Consider the following 20,826-nt stretch of genomic DNA (forward strand, 5'->3'; position numbering starts at 1 on the left):
CATACTTCCAGGCTTCTGCTTTTAACAGCTCATCTTCATTTTATCCACTAGTTTTACTGCTGCAGAATTTTCACATCCTTAAATTATACTTCCCTGGGCACTGTGATGTGTGTGTGTCTCTGGAAAGCTGTACTTCTAAAAAGCTAGACACATTCCACTCTAACACTCTCCTATTTGAGTTATAGCTCCTTCTGTTAGGACTTTCAAAGTAGGTTTAGGTCTTGAAATGGTGTTTATTCAAAGATCACTTTGTGGTGCTTTTCAATTTTTCCCTACACAATACCACTACCCAACCCACCCACCCTTCCATGTCATACCGCTTTCCCTCTAACTTACTTTTGGGAAGATAGTCTTAAGAATCTAGAAATTTCAGGTATGTTTCACTGTTGATCAGGCTCCTCTTTTGCTGTAACATCCACAGCCCATGATTTTGAAACAGCATGAAAAAATGTTGAGAAAGAAAAATTCTCTGATGTAGTTCTAGTACTGGGCACAGCTGACAGGGTTTCAGTACAGGGGTGGCAGTCACAGCCAGTTACAACCAGCTCTGACATGAGTGTGTAACATCAGCTGAATATTGTTGTGTCTAGGATACAGAAGAAATCCCGTATCCTGGTCCCCACATAGAGGAAGACCAAATGTATGGCCCAGCTGCCAGCTGGGTGGCACTGTAAAACAGCTCCAGTTTGCATAATCATACAGTAGCAAGTAACTGAGGATCAAATTTCAAGTATGAATAAGACCAAAAGAGTTGATCAAAAATCACTTTCCGTTAGATTTTCTAATTGTCTGTGCAGCATGCATAGATCCTCTTAAAAGCATTAGTTTCATTGCAGAATGTGAGTTTGAGAGTGTTTGAAAATCAGTGGTCCTCAGGTTTGAAGAAATGATGAGTGTTAGAATAACAGTTCAGTGTTACTATGACCCTGAGTAAACTCTTAGTGGAAACTTCAGCAGGAACATCAGTGTTTTGTTTTCACTTAGAAAAACAGATCAGTTTTTATCTTGTGTCAGCTAATACCCGCAACAAAACCTAGATGAAATCAATTTTCCCAGTATTAGAAAGCATAAAGTAAATATAGTCTTTCCTCCCACCTGCACATTAGTCTTTAACTCGGTTATGTCCCACCATCATTAGGGTATTACCATCAAATAACATGGACATTTTCATGCACAGACGGTAAGAGTATGCCTTGTGTCTTAGCAAATACATCGGATAAGCTCTAGGCCTTACATAGCTACAGTAGAACTTTGTGAAAAGCAGCTGTGGGAAGTCATTATTGCAGTGGGCGATTCAAAGCACAGGGTACCATGATCTCCTCTGCTTGAAATATCATGTAGACTGCTGCTGGCATAAGCAAGGAAGCAAAAGTAGTTAAATTAGGTGCCCACTTACTGTGAACTAAGTGGTGTGAATCAGCTCTGTGGCCAATAAAGATCCAATCTTAACATCTGACTTCTGCCCAGAAGTAGAATTGGCACTGTTTCCTTCCATTGATTTCCAGAACGTTAAGCTTTTTTTCCTTTTCTTTTAATCAGCACACAGAACCCAACACCTTCAGATTTCAAAATGAATGATTATGCTGATGCCCAACTTCAAGATCTTGTCCGAAAAATGCGGGAAAGGGCAACAGTCTATAAGGAAAAGCTGAAAGACCCAGTGCTGTCCTCTCCTGAAGGCAGTCCTACAGCTTGTAAGTCACTCTAGAAATAGCTGTGTGCTTGTTGAGTTTAAAGATGAAAATTATTTTGTGGGAACAAAAAATCCTGTGGTAAAATTTTCAAATAAGTGTAGTGTGTTTACCCACTGGGATGGATCAGTTTGTGCCCATTGTCTGAAGCAGGTTTATCCGTATCAGTCAACAGTAAGCCAGGTCCTTAGGTATGAGCTCCATTTGAACCCTATCACTGAGGAAATCAGGGGAAAAAGCCTTGAGCAATATGTAGAATCATCCTTGACAAGAAGTTTTCTGTGTTTTAAAATGCTGCCAGATATGTTTATTTATGGAGATGAATCTGAATCATATGAAGACATATACATATACGAGTAGATATTTGTCACTCTTAAGATTAGATCAGCTGTCTAAAAGTAAATAAAATTTTAGCCATGGCGGCAGTCTTTCAGACACACTGAGGACTCTATGTACATGCTTCAAATGGAGCAAAATCATTTAAATTAATTAATAATTAACTTTTGAAGAAAAGGAAATGCAAAACAAATACAATGTGTTTCCTCTTCAGAGAAAATCTGATTTCATTTTTTTTTCATTTTAAAAATAATTAAGTGTGGGTTTATATTCTGACATCTTAGAAACATAACTTTCTTTAATAAGCTGTAAAAAATAGTGCCTGAAGTATTATTATAAACTACAGCAGCCGATAAAGGAATGACCTTTTTTTTTATTTTTTTTTTGTTCATTTACCTCTTTTGTTCTCTTTGTGGAACTTAAAATCCTTTATTTCCTAAATCATTAAAGATCCAGTTTGCCAGTTTACTGTTAAGACTGTGTATCTTATTCAGAGGTGAAGCCATGAGAATTAATGGGACAAATGTGTGAACAAAATTATACAGCTCAAAGATGGAAGAACTAGGCTCAAAGGAGTGCGACAAGATTTTTGTGAGCCTAGAAACATACAAAACCATTAGCTTCCCACTAGTTTCACATGCCGCATCTTGTGTATCAGATCTCAGGAGAGGGGAGACATGAGCCCATGGCACAAATGTCTTCTCTTAGCCCTGACACAAATGTTTTTTCTTATCCCTTCCTAACTGTATGCACTATTTGCATCAGTCATGTAAAAAGGAATACCAAGTTGCATTAATGAATGCTGTATTATGAATTACCTTATTTCTTGTGAGTCTTTTATGGTATTAGTTGTGGGCACTGTCCAAGGAGATACAGTAATATTGCATTCTTACATAAAGTGTCCTGCTGTTAGTAGCAGATTTTATTCTCCAATAGGTCATGATTTTATTCTCCAATCTATTTTCTAAGGCATTCAGTATTACAATGAATTGTAGCTTTAGTCACTGCCAAGCGTTTTTAGAACAGATTTTATCTGTACCCTGTTGAAACAGAGTGTAGTAACTAAAATGGCATCCTTTGTGGCATTCTATGTGGCTAGCACCAAGGAAGAAGCCTGCACCCCCACCAAAAGAAGAGAAAAAAGAAGAAAAGAAAGAGGAAGCAGAAGCAAAACCAGAGGAGGATCACTACTGCGATATGCTATGCTGTAAATTAAAAAAACCTCCAGTGAAAAAATACTTAAAGTATCTGCAGCTACCAGACAGCATAGACTCATACACAGGTAAATTAAAAGCTATGCAATAGAATGGGGCAAAGGTATAATAAAGTGACCTAGTGTTACATAGTACCTGTGAACCACCATAAGATCAACATTCCAGTTTGCAACTTTGAGGGCCGCATACATCCTGCCCTAAAGAACATTTATTTCAAACAAGGAGGAGATATGAAAAGTGACAACAGTTGTAAAGAAGGTATGCACAAAACTGGTATGTTAACCAACCACAATTAAACTCCAAATCTTCTGATTCTTGATCAAGAATTTGTCCCATTCATCAGGGCCAAATAACTGTTTTATCGGTTATACACCAATAACATGCAAAATGTATTGAGTTTTTTTCAGCTGCATTAAATTCTATGTTCTTGTAAACTCACCTTTTTTCCCTTTTGCAAATTCTTTGTGTGACTCCTAGCTCCAGCCTATGTCACTTTAGCAGCCTGTGCTGTTGAAAAAAGGAGAATGATAGGTTGCCCTAGGCAGAAGCATTCCCAGAGGCTGCAGTAGAATAAATATGTCTAAAAGACTGAAAAAAGATTCTAACTTCATGCCTGTAAATTCAATGTGGGTTTGTTGTTTTTTTTTTCTTTCAGATCATCGTTATGTAGCATGGCTTATGCTTGTGACAGTTGCCTATAATTGGAATTGCTGGTTTATTCCCCTTCGCTTTGTGTTCCCATATCAAACCCCAAGTAATACAATATATTGGTTTACCATGGACATCCTTTGCGATATCTGCTACCTGTGTGACTTATTAATTTTCCAGCCCCGAGTGCAATTTATAAGAGGGGGAGATATAATAGTAAGTACTGGAAGTGGTATTTCCATCGGTACTAGTTTTGCATCAGAAAATAATGTATATAGGAATTTCCTCTAATCTGACACATTTTTTCTTGCTATGTCAAATCTACACAACTTTTCCATACCTATATTATTCTTCACTGACCTTCCATAATCCTATTTTGGAAAGAGGAGAAATATTCATTGTCTACATTCTTAAAAAGTTAAAAACAGGTTTGAAAGTAATAGATCAGAGCAGCTGGAACAGGCGTAAGGCTACTCTCACCAGGAGTAAACTGGTGCAGCTTCACTGGAATCAGTGCAAGAATCGTAGTTGAAGATCGCACATATTCTGCTAGGGCTTGGCAGGATATGTGTGTTTTGTTACAGATTGTGAGACTGGGGGGGGAGAGGAGAGGGATGACAAAATCAGAGCAAATCCCTGTTATCTCAGGATGCATAGAAAATTATTTATATGAAATATTTTATTTTGGGAAAATATTTACATTCAATTTTGCTTTTTGCTACTATTTTTGTGCTATTTTTTATTGAAAAATGCAAAATAAAACTCTATCTGAAAAAAAGGTAAAGAGCGTTAACATATCAAAAGGGCATCTGGAACTTTTTTTCTACTTTTGATTCTTTAACTTATAGAAGAAAACCTAATGTGGAAAAAAATGAGTTTTGATAACTTCAGTGTGACACTACTGTGCTCAATAGATAGAAAATTCAAAATTATATATAGTAAAATGCAATTTGGAGCAAACTTTAGTTCAGTGCTTTTACATAAAATTTTACACATTAGGCATACAAGATATTAGTGATATCTTTACAGAGGATTTCAGATAAAACTGTGCAAATATAGTTTGGATATATATTAAATGCTGTGCAGTGTAATATATTTTTCCATGCCAAGACATTTAGCAACTGGCAATCTTTCCTAAATCCTACAAAACTCAGGTTTTATGAACAAAGTTAAAACTCTAATGTAAGAAGCTTACCTTGTATTTCCCTTGAAGTTGTTCGTACAATTTATAGATTTTAGTGCATGAAGAGATCATCTACTGTCTGATCTCCTTCATTTACTTTAATGCTTAAACTAAAAATAGTGAAAAGTTGGTTTGGCAATATCCTTAAGATTTTAAAGCCATTTTGAAATGTCCCTGGTATAAATAGAAAGCATAATAGATACATTTCTTTGGATGCTTGTGATTACCCTTTCTTATTAAGGTATAAGCATCAGTTCCCATGGAGAGCAATTCAAAAATAAATATCTAATCATTACTAATGAATGCAGTGTTGATTATTATAATGTTAATAACGCTAGCATGTTAATGCTTTCTTTCAAAGAGCTGCTTTTGTATAGCACCATCAGAAACATTCTTTGCATTTTTCTTGGAATAACTGAAGTCAAATGGAGGTTTTGGCCCTGGAATTGAAAGGATTTGCCTCAAGCAACAACTGGTAGAGATGACATGAGAGGGTAGTTTTATGGGAAAAATATAACGTACTTTTTCAGACCAACAGCCAAGCCTGACTAAAATCAGACAAGCCCTAAACTTGATATTTTTTCAAGTAGGTCTAATAAAAGCTAGTGTAATTAAAGCTACTACTTCTTCCTACAGGTAGTTCTTCATTCATAATTTTAGGGCATCAATAATACAGCTATCATCATTTCTACTGTCAGAAGAGAATTATTTTTACTGTCAGGTACCAGAGGCTCATTCTTGACATTCTGCTCTTGACTGCTTTTTTGTCTTTTCATTATCATTGTAGTCAGACAAAGTGGAAATGAAGAAATTCTACCGCAGCTCTATTAAATTCCGGGTAAGCAGACCCTGTGTTATTGATGTAAATATGCAAGTTCTGGCTGAGGATTTCACAGGACTTTTTTCATTCACTGAAAATCACCATTGGTTTAAAAACATCACCAGAAAGCATTGGTTTGATGCCAGGCCAGTGCTCAACAGCTCAAGATTCCTATCTTCACAAAGGGTGGCAAAGCACTGGAACAAGCTGCCCAGGGAGGTTGTGGAGTCTCTCCCTCTAGAGATATTCAGAATCTGCCTGGACTTGTTTCTATAACCTGCTTTATCTGTCTCTGACTTGGCAGAGGGGTTGGACTAGATGATCTCCAGAGGTCCCTTCCAACACTAATGATTCTGTGATTCTGCCATTAAAATTCCGTGTTTTGATGACTTTTTGCAAGGTAGTCCCCTTACACACTGAAAGACAATTGCACAGTATGCCAGAGATTCATTAAACAAAATAAAAAGTCTTGAAGTTAGATGATAACTCTATTTAGTGAATTCTCATGAAGGACGTCATGGTACTGAATAGGATTTTACTCACACAAGTAAACAAAAATTGAAACTAATATTTTGGACACTTACTGCACTTCGTAAAAACAAAGATTAATTTGACTTAAGAAAATTGTTAACTTTTTCCTAAATACTTTTTTTTTTTGCCAACAAAGCATAGGTAGTCCATTGTATACATACTGCTCTGTGATTCCAAGCCCACATCTCTGAAATCTCAATTATTGCCCCTTCCTCTTCTGTAAATACTTTTGTATGTGTCTTATTTTTGTCTCAGTGACTATGGTATCATTACTTTTGTACTTGAGGTTCAGCTGTTCAAAAGTGCAGGATATATACAGGTAAGTGAATAGTACAGAGTCAAACTTACAGCAAGAGAACTAAACGGATATACATGGGTTTATTTTAAGTTCACACTTGCAGTGTGTCTAGTGCTCTTGACTTATGCAGAAACTAATGAGTGTTGAGTGTTCTCACCACATGGAAGATAGATGTAATCTGGGAATTTGTCATACGATTAAGTACTAATTAACAGTTACTGATCTTGAAACACTTCTGACTAAATTCTGCCTCCTCTTAGTCATGTGTCTGAGAGAGGGACAGAGGCCATAAAAGGTTGTTGTCCTCATTCAATATTTTGGTTTGGTTGGCTTTTATTCAGAGTTCAGGTATTAACTTCATCTTACTTGGAATAAAAGTTCAGTGCTGCAGGCTAATTGCTACCAACGTGGGTGGCATCACTCAGAGCAAAAGCACATCTGATTACAGTGAGATGAAGCCTACCCTCCCACATCCCTGTTTTGTTCCCAAATGATATCAGCAACAGAACAAGGTACCACAGGATCTTTGGAAAGGCAAAGCCAAGTCTGCCAAAGCTTTCCTTCTCTCCATAGAATTCTTGGAAAGAATAAAGTAAGCAGGTAAAGAAGAGTAATCACAATGTTGATGGATTGCAGGGAGATATTGAAAATCTCAGTGATATGGGAAGAAACCTCCAAATACAGCAAAAGACAACATTAAAAAACAAAAAAAAAACAAAAAAAACAAGCAAACTTACCATCCTATGATAAATCTGTTTTTTGGAACACATGGCTTCTTCAGGTTGCAAACAAGAAGTCCTGTTCATCCAGTTCCTCTGCATTGCTTTAGGCAACCTGGTTTTGAAATATGTAGAACTTCTAAGAAGAGCTTGTGGAGTTCTCCTCACCTTCACTCACCAGGCACATGCCTGCCCTTTTAGTCTGGTCAGGACTATAACTGAAATAACAGAATGTATTAGTAATCAAATATCAGAGATACTGTTAACAGTCCCCATGAAACAGATTAAAATGTCAGGCATGGGGGACTTAAAAGCAGGGCAGAGCAAATTTGGTGGTGTTTTCCAAGAGATAATCTTGCCTGACAGTACTTGGGAAGTTACTGGCTTAGCATGCTGACTGTTCAATTATACACAATCATGATTCAATCTAAGTAGGTTTTTGACATCAAATAAATGCATTATAATTTTTGTGAAGTTTAAACAGACCTCTCTGCTCTTCAACAGCTTGATGTGGTATCAGTACTGCCGTTTGAAGTTTTATACTTCTTCTTTGGATTTAACCCACTGTTTAGAGCAAATAGGATGCTAAAGGTAAGATCTGTGATCTGTGTTCGTGATTGATGGCTAACCACACATAAATATTTTACAAAACAATAGAAATCTGTTTATAATGTTTAGGAATATGAAATTCAGAGATTGGAGAATATCTTCAGGGTAAACTATAACATCAGTAAACAAGCCAACAAAAAATACAAGATATAGTCTAGCTGATAAAGACTTTATTCTCTTAATTTTCTTCTGACTATTATTTCCTACTTTCAAACTGTTTTTTCTGATTAAAGATGGTTTATTTATATTATTTTAATTAGATTATTCTTAAATTACCTGTTTAGTTTTCAAAGATAAAAAAGAATAATTTAAGATCATTGATTGATGCCAATGTACTTTCACATTCTGTTGGCAATGTCAGGCATTTAAAAGAAAAGGGGGGAATTTTAAGGACAATGTAAACTATATACAGCATATTTAACAAACATAAACCCACTTTTGCTTTTGGACTTTGAGTTCAAAGACATCTGGAGTTGTTGAATGAAGGGAGTGAGAAGGGATTAGACAACAGACCTCTACCTGCATTTCACAGTCCCTAGCAGGCCGCTCTGCTACTAAATACACCCCCTTCACACAATCAATATGTTGACAAAAAACTGGCTTTTATTTAAAGCTGGGGGGTAACACAAGAAATCTGAGAATAAAATGAGGGTGCTCTTCACTTTAGCTTTCAATAAAACTTAAAAATTACATAATCATACTTACATAAATCAGAACCAACAAAATATGAAAGAATGAAAAGTTAAATAGTATCTCAGGCATACAGTCATGTACTGAACAAAAACAAAGAAAAAAAGCTACATGCAAATATTAATGGCAAATAATTAACAGGAAGAATTCAATCCAGGAGCAATTGATTTTACATGGTATCATCTAGTATGCAGTTGTTGTTACATAAGACCACCTACTGAAGAATTATTGGAATTTCAGAAAGAGAAAAAAGGGGTTCTTGTGAGTGTAATTCTCTCAGATAAAGTTGCCCAAGCAGTTTTATATATTTGAGGAAGAAGTCATTTATCTGCAGCAGTCTGACCTATACAGTAGATTATTTCTCTCAACACCCAAAACAAAGTTTAACTCTATTTTTATCTCTTTTTTTTCAGTTAACCTTTTATTTAAATGTTTAAGTCCAACTACTGAAAAATCCATTATTTTCAAACTGTGCATGTGAACTAATATCAGTACTATTATAAAAGCATATGTAGTGAAGAATAGTGATTGGATTACTTTCATTTTCCATTCAGCATAACACATTCTTTGAGTTTAATGATCGTTTGGAAGCTGTTCTGGACAAAGCATACATCTACAGGTATGTGCTTATTAAACTCTTGTAGCATGCAAAGCTTGGCACAGAATATATCTCATTTGATTTCACAAGTTGTCAGTGAAGCCTTTAACAGTTCAAGTTAAAATCTTTTAAAACATCTGTCTTTGTTGTAATCATTAAAATAATAAACGTAAAGCTTCACTCACATGTGAAAACTAACTTGGTACAGCTGGCCTGGTTCAGACAAAATGTTCAGCAGCATCAGGATACTGATAAAATTTAACTGATCAGAAGCACGAGAAAGAAGTTTCTTCAATGAAAGAGCTGACGAACAGTTTCTTTAGGTTGCAAATAGCAGTTCCAAATCCTCAGTAGCTGTTTATTTGTATTCAATAGGAGTTATGAGCTTGAGCCTGTGTCAATATTTTTCTTCAAATATGCTCTCACCATGAACCTGGCATATACAGAAATTTGATCCTCCACTGCTTTTTCTAAACTTGGAATAAGAATCAACTCAGCACAGATCCCAAATGGTGATTATCACTGTTGTCCGCTGCACTATGTTCTCATCTTCTGCATCGGCAGGAAGAGTTTTGGATCCAATTCAAGCAGCTTGTGGTCATGGTTATGGCAAATTTCATAGGCCCCTTAACTGTCAGTGATGCTGCTAAATCCCAGTGAACCAATCTACTGTTACCATTATTGTCATTGACTGTCAACATCATCAGTCCTAGTTTATCTTGTGCAATTCCTAAACTGACAGTTTTTTTTTTATCCTGGCCTATATTTTGGGGCACGTATTGCTCTTGTGTGCTGCTGTGCTGCAGAAATAAAGATCTGTTGTTTACCACCTTATTCTATTTCTGAGATTGCACATAAATTGTAAACTTGGCATTTATACCTTATAAATGAGATATTTTATGAGATTTAGAAGCCAGTTAAACTTGAAAAGAAGGCTAAAGAATCATCATTGTCACATTTTCATGTACTTGCAAAAGAAATCAAAACTCAGAAGTTTGAAAGTTCTGTTAAAGTATTTGTGAGATGCTGACCTACACAAAGCTTATTCTTCTGTTGCTCTTTCCTTTCACTTATGAAGAGCCTTTCGACTTTGAGAGTTGTTTGGGTTTGGTTTTATTTCTTTTTAAAAAAAAAAAAAAATTTGCTGTTATAAGAGAAAGTTTCTCTGAATTTCCACAGGTTGAAGAATTCTCTTGTCAGTTTCTATACCACTGCCTCCCTCTGTTCCCCAAATTTTATTTCATGAAAAAGAACGGGTTTTTATCTGTCTTGCGTATATTTTTTAACTTTTTCCTAATGTTGAGATCTTTTAAGATTAATCAAGTATTTTCAATATTACATCCTTTACTTTGGACTCTATGACTTCCCTGTATCTCCTAGAATATTTGCAGTGAACACTGGAATATATAGATTTTTAATATAGATAGTTTTGAGTTGTATTTAACAATAATGTTGTGTGTGTATTGATTTCAAAGAAATAGGAACAAATTAGCAAACCTGATTTCACCCAAAGAAGCACTTTTGCAACTACAACATTACGTTTTGGGAAATGGTTGTTTAAAAGGCAAGTGAGAATGGGATGTGTGTATCTTCAACCTAGCCTAAATTTGAAGGGTACAATATTGATTAGCATGTCAAAAAACAGGGAATTCTCACATTTAGAAAAGATAAGAGACACATAGCAAGATCTCACTGGTCCTCTAAAATGTCAAAAGTAGCTGGAATGACAGAAGCAGCTACTCTCCAAGGCTGTTCTGCCTCGTTAAGCGGTTTTGTAACACGGTATTACATGAGTGCCACAACTGTGCGCTACTTCTTATGTCTTCCTTTTCTGGTCACAGGCCCACTGTTGTGGTTTAAATCCAGCCAGTAACTCAGCTGCTGCTTGCTCACTCCCCACTTTTCCCCCCCCACCCCCACTCCCAGAGGGTTGGGGAGGAGAATGGAAAGAATGTAACTGCCATGGTTTGAGATAAGAACAGTCCAGTAACTAAGGTATAACACAAATCACTGCTGCTACCACCAATAATAATAATGATATGGGAAATAACAAGGGAAGAGAATACAACCACTCACCACCCACCAACCAGTACCCAGCCTGACCCAAGCAGTGATCTAGGCCTTCCAGCTAACTCTCCCAATTATATACTGGGCATGATGTGCTGTGCTATGGAATACCTCTTTGGTTAGTTTGGGTCAGGTGTCCTGCTTCCTCCTGGCTTCTTGTGCTCCTCCTCCCTGGCAGATCATGAGACTGAAAAGTCCTTGATTGGAGTAATTACTTAGCAAAGACTAAAAACATCGGTGCTATCAGCACTGTTCCCAGGCTGAAAGTCAAAAACACAGCACTACACCAGCTACTGAGAAGGAGAAAAATGGCTGCTACTGCTGAACCCAGGACACCTGCTTACATTACAACGTGTTAAAACTTAAACAGGGGAAGTTTAGGTTGGATATAAGAAGGAAATTCTTTCCTGTTAGGGTGGTGAGGCACTGGAATAGGTTACCCAGGGAGGTTGTGAATGCTCCATCCCTGGCAGTGTTCAAGACCAGGTTGGTTGAGGCCTTGGGTGATATGATTTAGAGTAAAGTGTCCCTGCCCATGGCAGGGGGGCTGGAACTAGATGAACTTAAGGTCCTTTCCAACCCTAACGATTCTATGATTCTATGATTTTCCAATATTAAATCCTTTGCAGAATGTAAATTACAGAATGTAAATACTACAAAGTGAATCAATTTTTTACCTCATAGCCTTAACAGGCCAGAAACCTGAAATGTGTGAAGTAGAGCACTCTTCATAACTAAATAAAATGCAGTTCTAAATCCCACTGAAGATGTTCAGAAAAACGATGGTAGAGCACATGGACTTCAACATGGAACAGCATATACAGGGTTAACAGTACTAATGCTTTATTATCTATAGGCTTTCCCACCAGTGAGTAACTAAGATATGCGCTAGGAAGGAAACAAATAAAAGCCTGCATACTGAGCTACCAAAATGTTATATTTTGTATTTGCAAAATCACCTATTATGTACGTCATGCTGTGCCCTCATTCAGTGCTTTAAAACATACTTCAAAAAAAACTGAGTCCCTGTTTTTGAGGTTTTCATTGGTAAAAACATAAGGCAAAGATCGTTTAATTGGTTTACTAGAAGCCATTAGGGTAAGGAAAGATAAAGGACAAATGGAGAAGGCAGGTAGTTATACAGAAGATAAGGATAAATAGGAGATAGAAATATTAAAAAAAAATGACAGGCTCTGCAAACTATGGCATTTCATTTGAATGTAGCAATGTTGTTTTGATCTGAGATCATGGTGTGGTCACCATTTGAGTAATAAGGCACCAATTAATTGGACAATGTCAAACCAAACTACACAGCAAGCCTATGTGCCTAGGTGGATCTTCTTCTCAAACTCATTAGTCTGAGTTTGGAGGAATAAAGCTAACAAAAATGACTATGTCTTATCTACCCATTGCAGTAGATCCAACAGTGCCTAGAGAAATATATTATAAATTGTAACAAAGGCTCCCTGAACCTTCACTCAGACCTCAGGAATCCACTTGTGTGGATTCAAACTTGTGCACAACACCCAGCATGGTCAATATTGCGATATTACTAGACCACATCAGCTATCTGCTGTTCTCAAAAGCTTTCAATCCTAAACACAGCTGTCCTGGAAGCACACCACTCATCAACATTGTAAAGAAGAAGAGTACACATACATGGATTGTTCAATGGCATGGAGAGGCAAAGGAGGGCATGCAACAACACCTGAAGAACCATCAAAGGAGTGCATAATACAGAAGCAGCCATAGAAATATTATCTCTCATTAAGTTAGTTTATAGACCTAACTTAGACCTTATTATTAAATTTTCATAAAACCATAGCAGATGAACTCATTATATACTGGCTTCCCTGTGTTTATCAAGTCCTGTACTTTTCCTGCTCATTTATCCGCTGTCTGTATGAACATTCAAATAGAGACCTAAAGCCAGGAAATCTTTCTTTTGATTCCTGTGCACTGATCGGAGGATATACAATGAGATCATTATTGTATTAAACAGGAAGCTGCTTGGTGCTTAAGTAGCTCATCACTGATGTTCTTCAAAGATCTTGGCATAAGCATAAGAACTTGGATTAGGAATGATAAAACTCCTGACTCCTGCTGTAGCTACTAGATTGTACTATTTAGTGTATCTACTGCAGGCTTCCTAGCACAGCCCTTGTAAAGCAGTTAATTTCTGACCTCAGATATTTCTTGGCTTTGTTTCACATGTTTAGAGCCTATCTTGAATAGAGTTTGGTGAATAAATTAATTTGTACCCTGTAACCTCATTAATATAGCTTCAGATTTCTGTAAATATTCATAGCCAGTTGAAGAAGTGGATTATAAAGCCCTCAGGGAACCATAATTTAAAAATTACCCTGTCAAATACTTTAAGAAGGATATTTATTTGACTTTGGAGAAACACGAGAGACATAACTGCCAGCTATTTTTTTTCAAAGAATCAATACAGACGGGGAACTACTTAGTGGATGGTTAACATAAACACTGTTGATCCAAAAATGCCATATTAAAAGGAAGGAAAAATGTAAGCTGCTTTAAAGGAATCTGTTGACTTTTACAGGGTCATTCGAACAACAGGATATTTGCTGTTTATCTTGCACATTAATGCATGCCTGTATTATTGGGCTTCAGACTATGAAGGACTTGGCAGCACTAGATGGGTGTACGATGGCGAAGGAAACATGTAAGTGGTTTTCACTTGCAAGAGAGTTTTGTTGGTTTTGCTTCTTCCTGCATCCCCTTCAGCTTCCCATGCCTTTGCTTGCAAGGTATGTCCTTACTTTACAAGTACTTGGATAGCAAACTTTTAGCACCCTGACTGCTGATTAGCAGCTTTCATTACTAAAACATATTTGGAGGGCAGGTGCAGTGAATAATCAGTTTACCACTTTCAGCTTTTATAGGTTTGTGAGTCACTGCTAAACTCTAACGTAATTAAACATTTAGAAAGGTCATAAATTAAACTTACTGATTGCATATGCACATGGGAACTGTTAGAAGGATTGTAGAACAATCCCTCAAAGGAATCAGAGACATAGATTATTTTTTTTTTCTGCCAGCATGGTGTCATTAAAATGCAACATTTTAGTCCCTCTGGATACCATGGTGATAGGTCTGAAAAAAAATCCACCCGCTTTCTCTGATCTTTTGAGGAGGTCATACTTAAACATGTGGCAGAGTGTCTCCAGTGGGAAGGAATGGATATTGGCACACTTTTTCACAAACATCTTGTGACAGCACTAAACTGGATGCCAAGTAAGGGACATTCATTAAAATGATTGAGAGGAAGCAAGAGAAAATAGAGAAGTCAATGTGTTTTGTTTGCAGTTATATAAACACATACCTAGTCAGTTCAGATATATGAGTGTTTATTTCTTTTGAAGGCCATAATACAGTTAAAGCCATAGAAGCTCAATTTGTTCATTAACTACGTTCTTTAAAAAAAATGTATAATACACTACTGCTGTCATAAATCACCCTTTAAACAACTTTTCACATTTCTCTTAGAGACATGCTGCTCTTGCTTGCAATTTTGTCAGACTTCACAGGTTTTATGTGAAGTCACTATCTTGAAGGGTAAGAAATCGCCTTTGAGAGTAAAACACACTTTGTGTAAAGCAGCATTGATTTTTTTTTAATAGGGTTCTCTAACAAAAAAATGTCATGGCTGAAATTTCCACACACCACTAAACACACAGCTTGAGTACTGCAGTCAGACATGTGCAAGCAGGATAACGGAGCTCAGTGGGACCACTTATGTAACTGAAGCTAATACACAGGCATTTATTTGTAGGATCAAGGCTTCCAGAAATCTGACAAGAAAAATTTAGAATGAATTTCTGTTACAGATATTTTTTTTTTAATGCAATTCTTGGGAATGCTTGCTTCATAATTAAAAAATAAGGTAACTTAATGCTGAGCAACCTCAAAACTCTGAGAGTGCTTACTCAGTCTTAAGGTTTTTAATGCTTCTTTAGAATAGCCTGGAGAAGAGGAAAGAAAATCTTCCTGTTTTTCACAGGAAATAAATTTTTGCATTTCACTCAGGAACACAACTGGTAGAATTTATTTGCTAGGTTGATCACAGATAATGCAGTTGTGCCCAGAGGCAATGGTCAGGGTTTCTAGTATTTTGTGGTCCCTTTTCTGTGGGGAGACGAAAACACAAAACACTTCTCAAAAGTCACACTGAAATCACATGGGATTTAGAGTAGAAATTTTTATAAACAATAATAATTAGCTTCTTAGCTAATTAAAAATATTACAGCAAGCAGTTTGATAAATAAACCAAAATTCTAGATTAGGTCTCAGATTACACTCACCCAAAGCAAATGATCTGGCACTGATTTTGTGCCATGACCGTTTTCTGTAGAATCAGTGTTGTGCCCATAAAATGTTGCTAGTTAAGGCCAAAACCAGTTCTTAAAAACGACAACACTTCTGGGTTGTTCTGTGTTTTCTTTTGTTTTGTTTTTTCCTTTCTATTCTAAAAAGAATACACAGACAACACTTTCCCTTATCAATTTGATTATATGTTCCTTAGCAGGCATACTAATGGGTGAACTTCAATTTACAACTAACAGCTATACACAGCACTCAAGCCTCAAGCAAAATATTAAAGTAGCTTCTTTTTGCAAATTTGTGCTAGCTGTTTTCTTTTCCAGCTTGTTTCCAGACTCTAAAGTGTTAGTGCCACTTCAAGAATACATGAGGTCTTTTGCATGGCAGCCTTCAATCAAGTTTGCCTCCGTGCAGCTCATCCAAATTAGCAGCACAAGATGTTCCCAGCATTAAAACTGCATTCATGAGCTTGGTATAACTAGGTAGACAGATCTCAGTCTCTCTTAATGCAGGATAGCATCCCTGATGCAACATTATAGTGGAAAGCCTATGTAAGCAGGATATTAGAAAGGTCTCTTAATTACAGCTAAGTGATCATTTTGAACTATATGTGTTTCTTTACAATCTAATTTAACTACCTAAGTAAGAGACTGATTTCCCTAATTCCTGAAGAAAATGAGCAAATCCTTTAGAAAGGATTCAAGGCAGGCTCATGTCATTGTTCTGAATTGTCCATTTCATCACTGCGCATAAGGGAAACCAAAGCTAAAGGAGCTGAAATTCTCATGCAAACCCCCCAGGTCAGCATTAAATTCTGGCAAAGCAAATCACTCAATTCTGATCATGTTATAGTTCTTCTGCTGTTTGCAAGGCATCCACAAGTAGTCTTCAAAATTCTCTGGCATATTTATTAATCAAGACATCAATTATATTTCTCTGTAGCTCATTTTCTTCCTGCTCTGGCCACAGACTTAGCAGATACTTGGAAGTCCCAGAAAATTGTCCCTATACGTGTCTAGAACAACTCTACTTGTTTTGTATGCCTTGCCCAATGCACAGTAATACTGACGTATCCTAAAAGGCGGCTCATGGGTATCAGCTATACATTGTACTTGCTGGTCTGATGCGTCCCACTTGTTGTCTTGCTACACAGAGACAGTTTTGTGCCTCCAGAAAATCTGTGAAAGCACAGCCCAACTCATGTCAGACCTAATGCTTTCAGAGCTAATACTTGTAGGATATATTTTAGATAAAAGCTTTGTAGTTGACATCATCCACCCTGAGATCATCACATTCTCACAGCTATCTGGTGGATAAGTCATTCAAGAAAAAGAGGTACCGAGAAGGAAGACATTTAGAGTACCAGTTTATAAAGGCTACTTCTTTACCCTGCTTAAACCTACCCTGGTAGTAATCTGAGGGAAGTCAAACATGATAGCACTGAAATAATGTTCCTCTGGACTGAAATGAATGTGTTAATACCACTTTAAAATCTGATAGCCATGTTCACAAAGATTTAATTTGCTCTATTAACTAAAACCTTGTTAGAAGTTTAGTGTACTCCGAAATAGACTTTTATGAAAGAGATATTTCTACTGGCATAATATTACGAGGTATATTACTTGCACTGGGTTTCTTTGACTGTTTTCATACCTAGGCCTTATTTTAGTGAAAATTCTAGTAGTTTGATTGCCTGAAGGATAAACTTACTCACTACGTTGTGCAGAGGGAAAATCCCTTTTTTGTTTCATGTTGTTTGCTTCAACAGTAATTTTATAGCAGGCCAGTAAACCGTATGGTGAGCAATGGTGGTTTCCAAACACCAGCTAGTAGGAAGCAGAGCTGCTAATACTGTTGAAATAAGGGCCTGTTATTTCTGACTTTCCTTAAACAAAAATTACAGTCTCATTTATCCCATTCTTAGGGAAAAAAAAAAAATCAAAATCTGTTTTATATTTTAACTGTGGAACTTTTCTTTCAGATTTAAATAAAAATAATAAGATGCATAAAAGGAGAAAATATAAAACCTGTGCCTAAGAGGTAGTGAATATCATGTGACTTTGACAGTAGAAAGTGTCTTTTGAACTAAAATTACAAAAGAATATGCTGTATTAAGTACATCTTCAAAAAGGGGTGGGCAGATGTGAAAAAAAACCTCTTGGATTTACAACACTGCAAACAAGAATGTGACCCCTAAATTCCTTTGAGAAGCTGCTTTCATTCTTTGCAGACATTCCCAAAATTAAGATTAGATTGACTATCATGGTGGATTTAGCTATCTTGTAATCCAAGGCCACTGGGGGTAAGGGAAATGGTTAATTGTTTTTATTTCCTACAGTAACTAGTAAAGAAGTAATGTTAATTTCTTTACTTTTGTATTAATAAATTATACATGTTTCAAGCACTATAGCATTCTCAGTTATGGGAAATAAATATGGGAAATGAATATGATATGAATACGATTTATAATTCAGACAAGCTAGAGAAATCATCTTATGCTTAAATCTGCAACTCTTCCAGAACAGATCTGAGGGTTTTTCTTACTATTTATTTATGCTACAGAAGTCTAAGAGAAAGCTGCTACATATCCATACTTGGCTGGAAGCATGCATAGGTGATGACTTTTTTAAACTCAAGTGAAAATACTATAGTGGTGTAATCTAGTTATTCTTTTTGCACCCCTAACAAGGAAAAATGATATGATAGCAGACAGAATGAGATTTTTCACTTAAGGACTCTGAATGAAAACAGACAGTTCTGGCTGTTAAAATCTCAAATTAGAAAACTATTGTAAAAGTGATTATTATTACTCCATTTCATTAATTTGCAACTAAGAAAAAAGTGATTTGGCAATGAAAAGCAAAAATTGATTGCTTGGTAAAGCCTGACATTTTAGATTAAAGATTTGAGAACACTTCTGAGTGATTTCAATAAAAACCCTTATTGAAATTGGTTAGGTTTGTGAGGGATTTTTCTCCTGTTTGCACAAAACTAACCCTCCAATTGCACTGTTACGCTGACCACTTGTTAGTAGGAGTGGAGTGTGTACGAACAACAGCAGAGTTTAGAACTGGAGACCACCAAGTCAAAATGTACACCTGAAGCAAGTAGATTGGGTGGCCTCAGATTCAGGGTAGGCATGAGAAGATGTGTGCAAGACTTTCTATTTAAAAGCAAACATCTCCAAAAATTTTTCTTCTGTGATTTTGTTTTGGGGTGGGTTTTTTAATTTATTTCAAACAACAAAATTCAACAAACAAAAGGAATCTTCATTGATTCAGCAGCAATAGTCATAGGTGAAATAATAGAAAATCTCATTGCACAGTTAAAGAAAATGAACTCCCACTCCTAATCATTAGTGAAGCTGAATGATTATACAGAGACTTAGGAAGTCAAATTCTAATTAATAGGAGGCTTTTGAAAGTATTCCTAAACCAATTACTTGTTAGCACAGAAAAATAAGGAAATGTTAGTACATTCACAACGATTTGAACTAATTAATCCCCACTGCACAGTATGGGGGATGCTGAATTACTAGTGGTGCCATGTTCTAGAAATACATTTCAAACAGAATTTTAGAGATCCCAAGACACTTACATATATTTTATTTTTTTTTTTAAAGAGAGTTAGTAGGATTATCCTGGCAAAATGAAAAAGAAAAAAAGTTCGCTGCTTTCATAAACTTGTGTAATCATACAAATAGAAAAGCATCACTTGAATGCAACAAGCTCTGTCATGCACAAGGCACAATGTACAAAGAGGGTTGTACAAACAGAACAAAAAATCTTGTCCAGAGAGCTCACACTTCTGGTATGGGTATTGATAGCCAGCAGACCAATGTGAAGAAATCAATATAAGCCACATGTTGAAGCAGAGTCTTAGTGACTGACCATTGCTCCCTGCTATGAAAGTGAAGAAAGCAAGAAATGTTTGTTAAGGTGACAGTATGGGTAGTAGCGGAGAGCCTATAGAAGTTAATGCAGGAGTCAACCTTTCAGTTCAGAATAAGTTGAGTGGTTTGGAGAACCTGGATTAACACACAGTTTGTGAAATCATACAACTCCTGTTTGACGTAACCCAGGAGGTTATGAAGGGTGCTCAGGAGCAGAGGAGGGGGAAGACCAAAGTGGCTAAAGGCAGAAGAAAATTAATGGACACAAGAAAAACACTTGTGTATTTGTCGTGCCTTCACACTGGTGTCATCAAGTGAAGCCATGGAAAAGACCTTCAGCTGTGCGTGCATCTAGTCTGCTACAGATGGGAAGTCTCTTAACAGTTTTACACTGCCTTTAACATGATGGCATCTTCACTGGTAGCATTCTAACACTGTAATGTACATATTGGCAATATGTTACAGAAAACTTCTGTAATACTGCAGTTACTGGAGAACAGTAGGTAGCCACTGCATTTCCCATATACCTTATTTTGCTGCAGTGAGAACATTCAGCTCAATGCCATTTATATAACTATCATTTGTAAAATTATACCCCTTTATAAAAGATGCTGAAGGTCTTTTGGACTGAGAAGCATCACTGAAGGCTCAACTCAAGTAGGTATCTGCTTAACTTTAACCTCAAAAATACCTAATCAGTAACAAAAAATTTTGTCTGTATCCGCAGGTATCTGAGATGTTATTATTGGGCAGTTCGTACTTTAATCACCATCGGTGGCCTTCCAGAACCACAAACTCTGTTTGAGATAGTTTTTCAACTGCTGAATTTTTTCCTGGGTGTCTTTGTCTTCTCCAGCTTAATTGGTCAGGTACATCAAAAAATCAGTAACTACATATGTTCAAATCACTGTAATGTAGTGACAATATATTCAACTTAATTCTGGGAAAAAGTTTAGCTTTCATCTGAATGTCCCTCTATTTAACTGTCATTTGTACTTATTCTTCCAACAAATACATGTGTTTAATCAGTTCCCAGTTTTGCAGCTCTTTTGCACAAAAGCTGATTTAGAGCCAAGACTCTGCAGGACACTGATGATTCTTGAAACTATGCATAGTTTCTTTTTGAATTTCTCACGGGCAAGGAGACAGTCCCTTGGTATTCACTTTATGCCGTTAAATCAGA

At 36.5% G+C, this 20,826-nt stretch overlaps 1 protein-coding gene across 1 annotated transcript in view; it reads left to right on the top strand.

Annotated features, from left to right (window-relative positions):
• The window catches only part of CNGB3 (cyclic nucleotide gated channel subunit beta 3), a 59,000-nt gene that overhangs the window by 22,920 nt on the left and 15,254 nt on the right, over window positions 1-20,826 (top strand). The window contains exons 4-11 of the mRNA XM_061448169.1: window positions 1,540-1,694; window positions 3,127-3,309; window positions 3,897-4,105; window positions 5,860-5,910; window positions 7,945-8,031; window positions 9,294-9,358; window positions 13,971-14,093; window positions 20,371-20,512. Of these exons, the coding sequence (XP_061304153.1) occupies window positions 1,540-1,694; window positions 3,127-3,309; window positions 3,897-4,105; window positions 5,860-5,910; window positions 7,945-8,031; window positions 9,294-9,358; window positions 13,971-14,093; window positions 20,371-20,512 (1,015 nt within the window). The remainder of the gene's footprint in view (window positions 1-1,539; window positions 1,695-3,126; window positions 3,310-3,896; window positions 4,106-5,859; window positions 5,911-7,944; window positions 8,032-9,293; window positions 9,359-13,970; window positions 14,094-20,370; window positions 20,513-20,826) is intronic.

Source organism: Pezoporus flaviventris, unplaced genomic scaffold, assembly GCF_033815535.1.
Source record: "Pezoporus flaviventris isolate CSIRO_AGI_PZ_B2104156 unplaced genomic scaffold, CSIRO_AGI_Pfla_v1 ptg000007l, whole genome shotgun sequence".
Taxonomy (NCBI): Eukaryota; Metazoa; Chordata; class Aves; order Psittaciformes; family Psittacidae; genus Pezoporus; species Pezoporus flaviventris.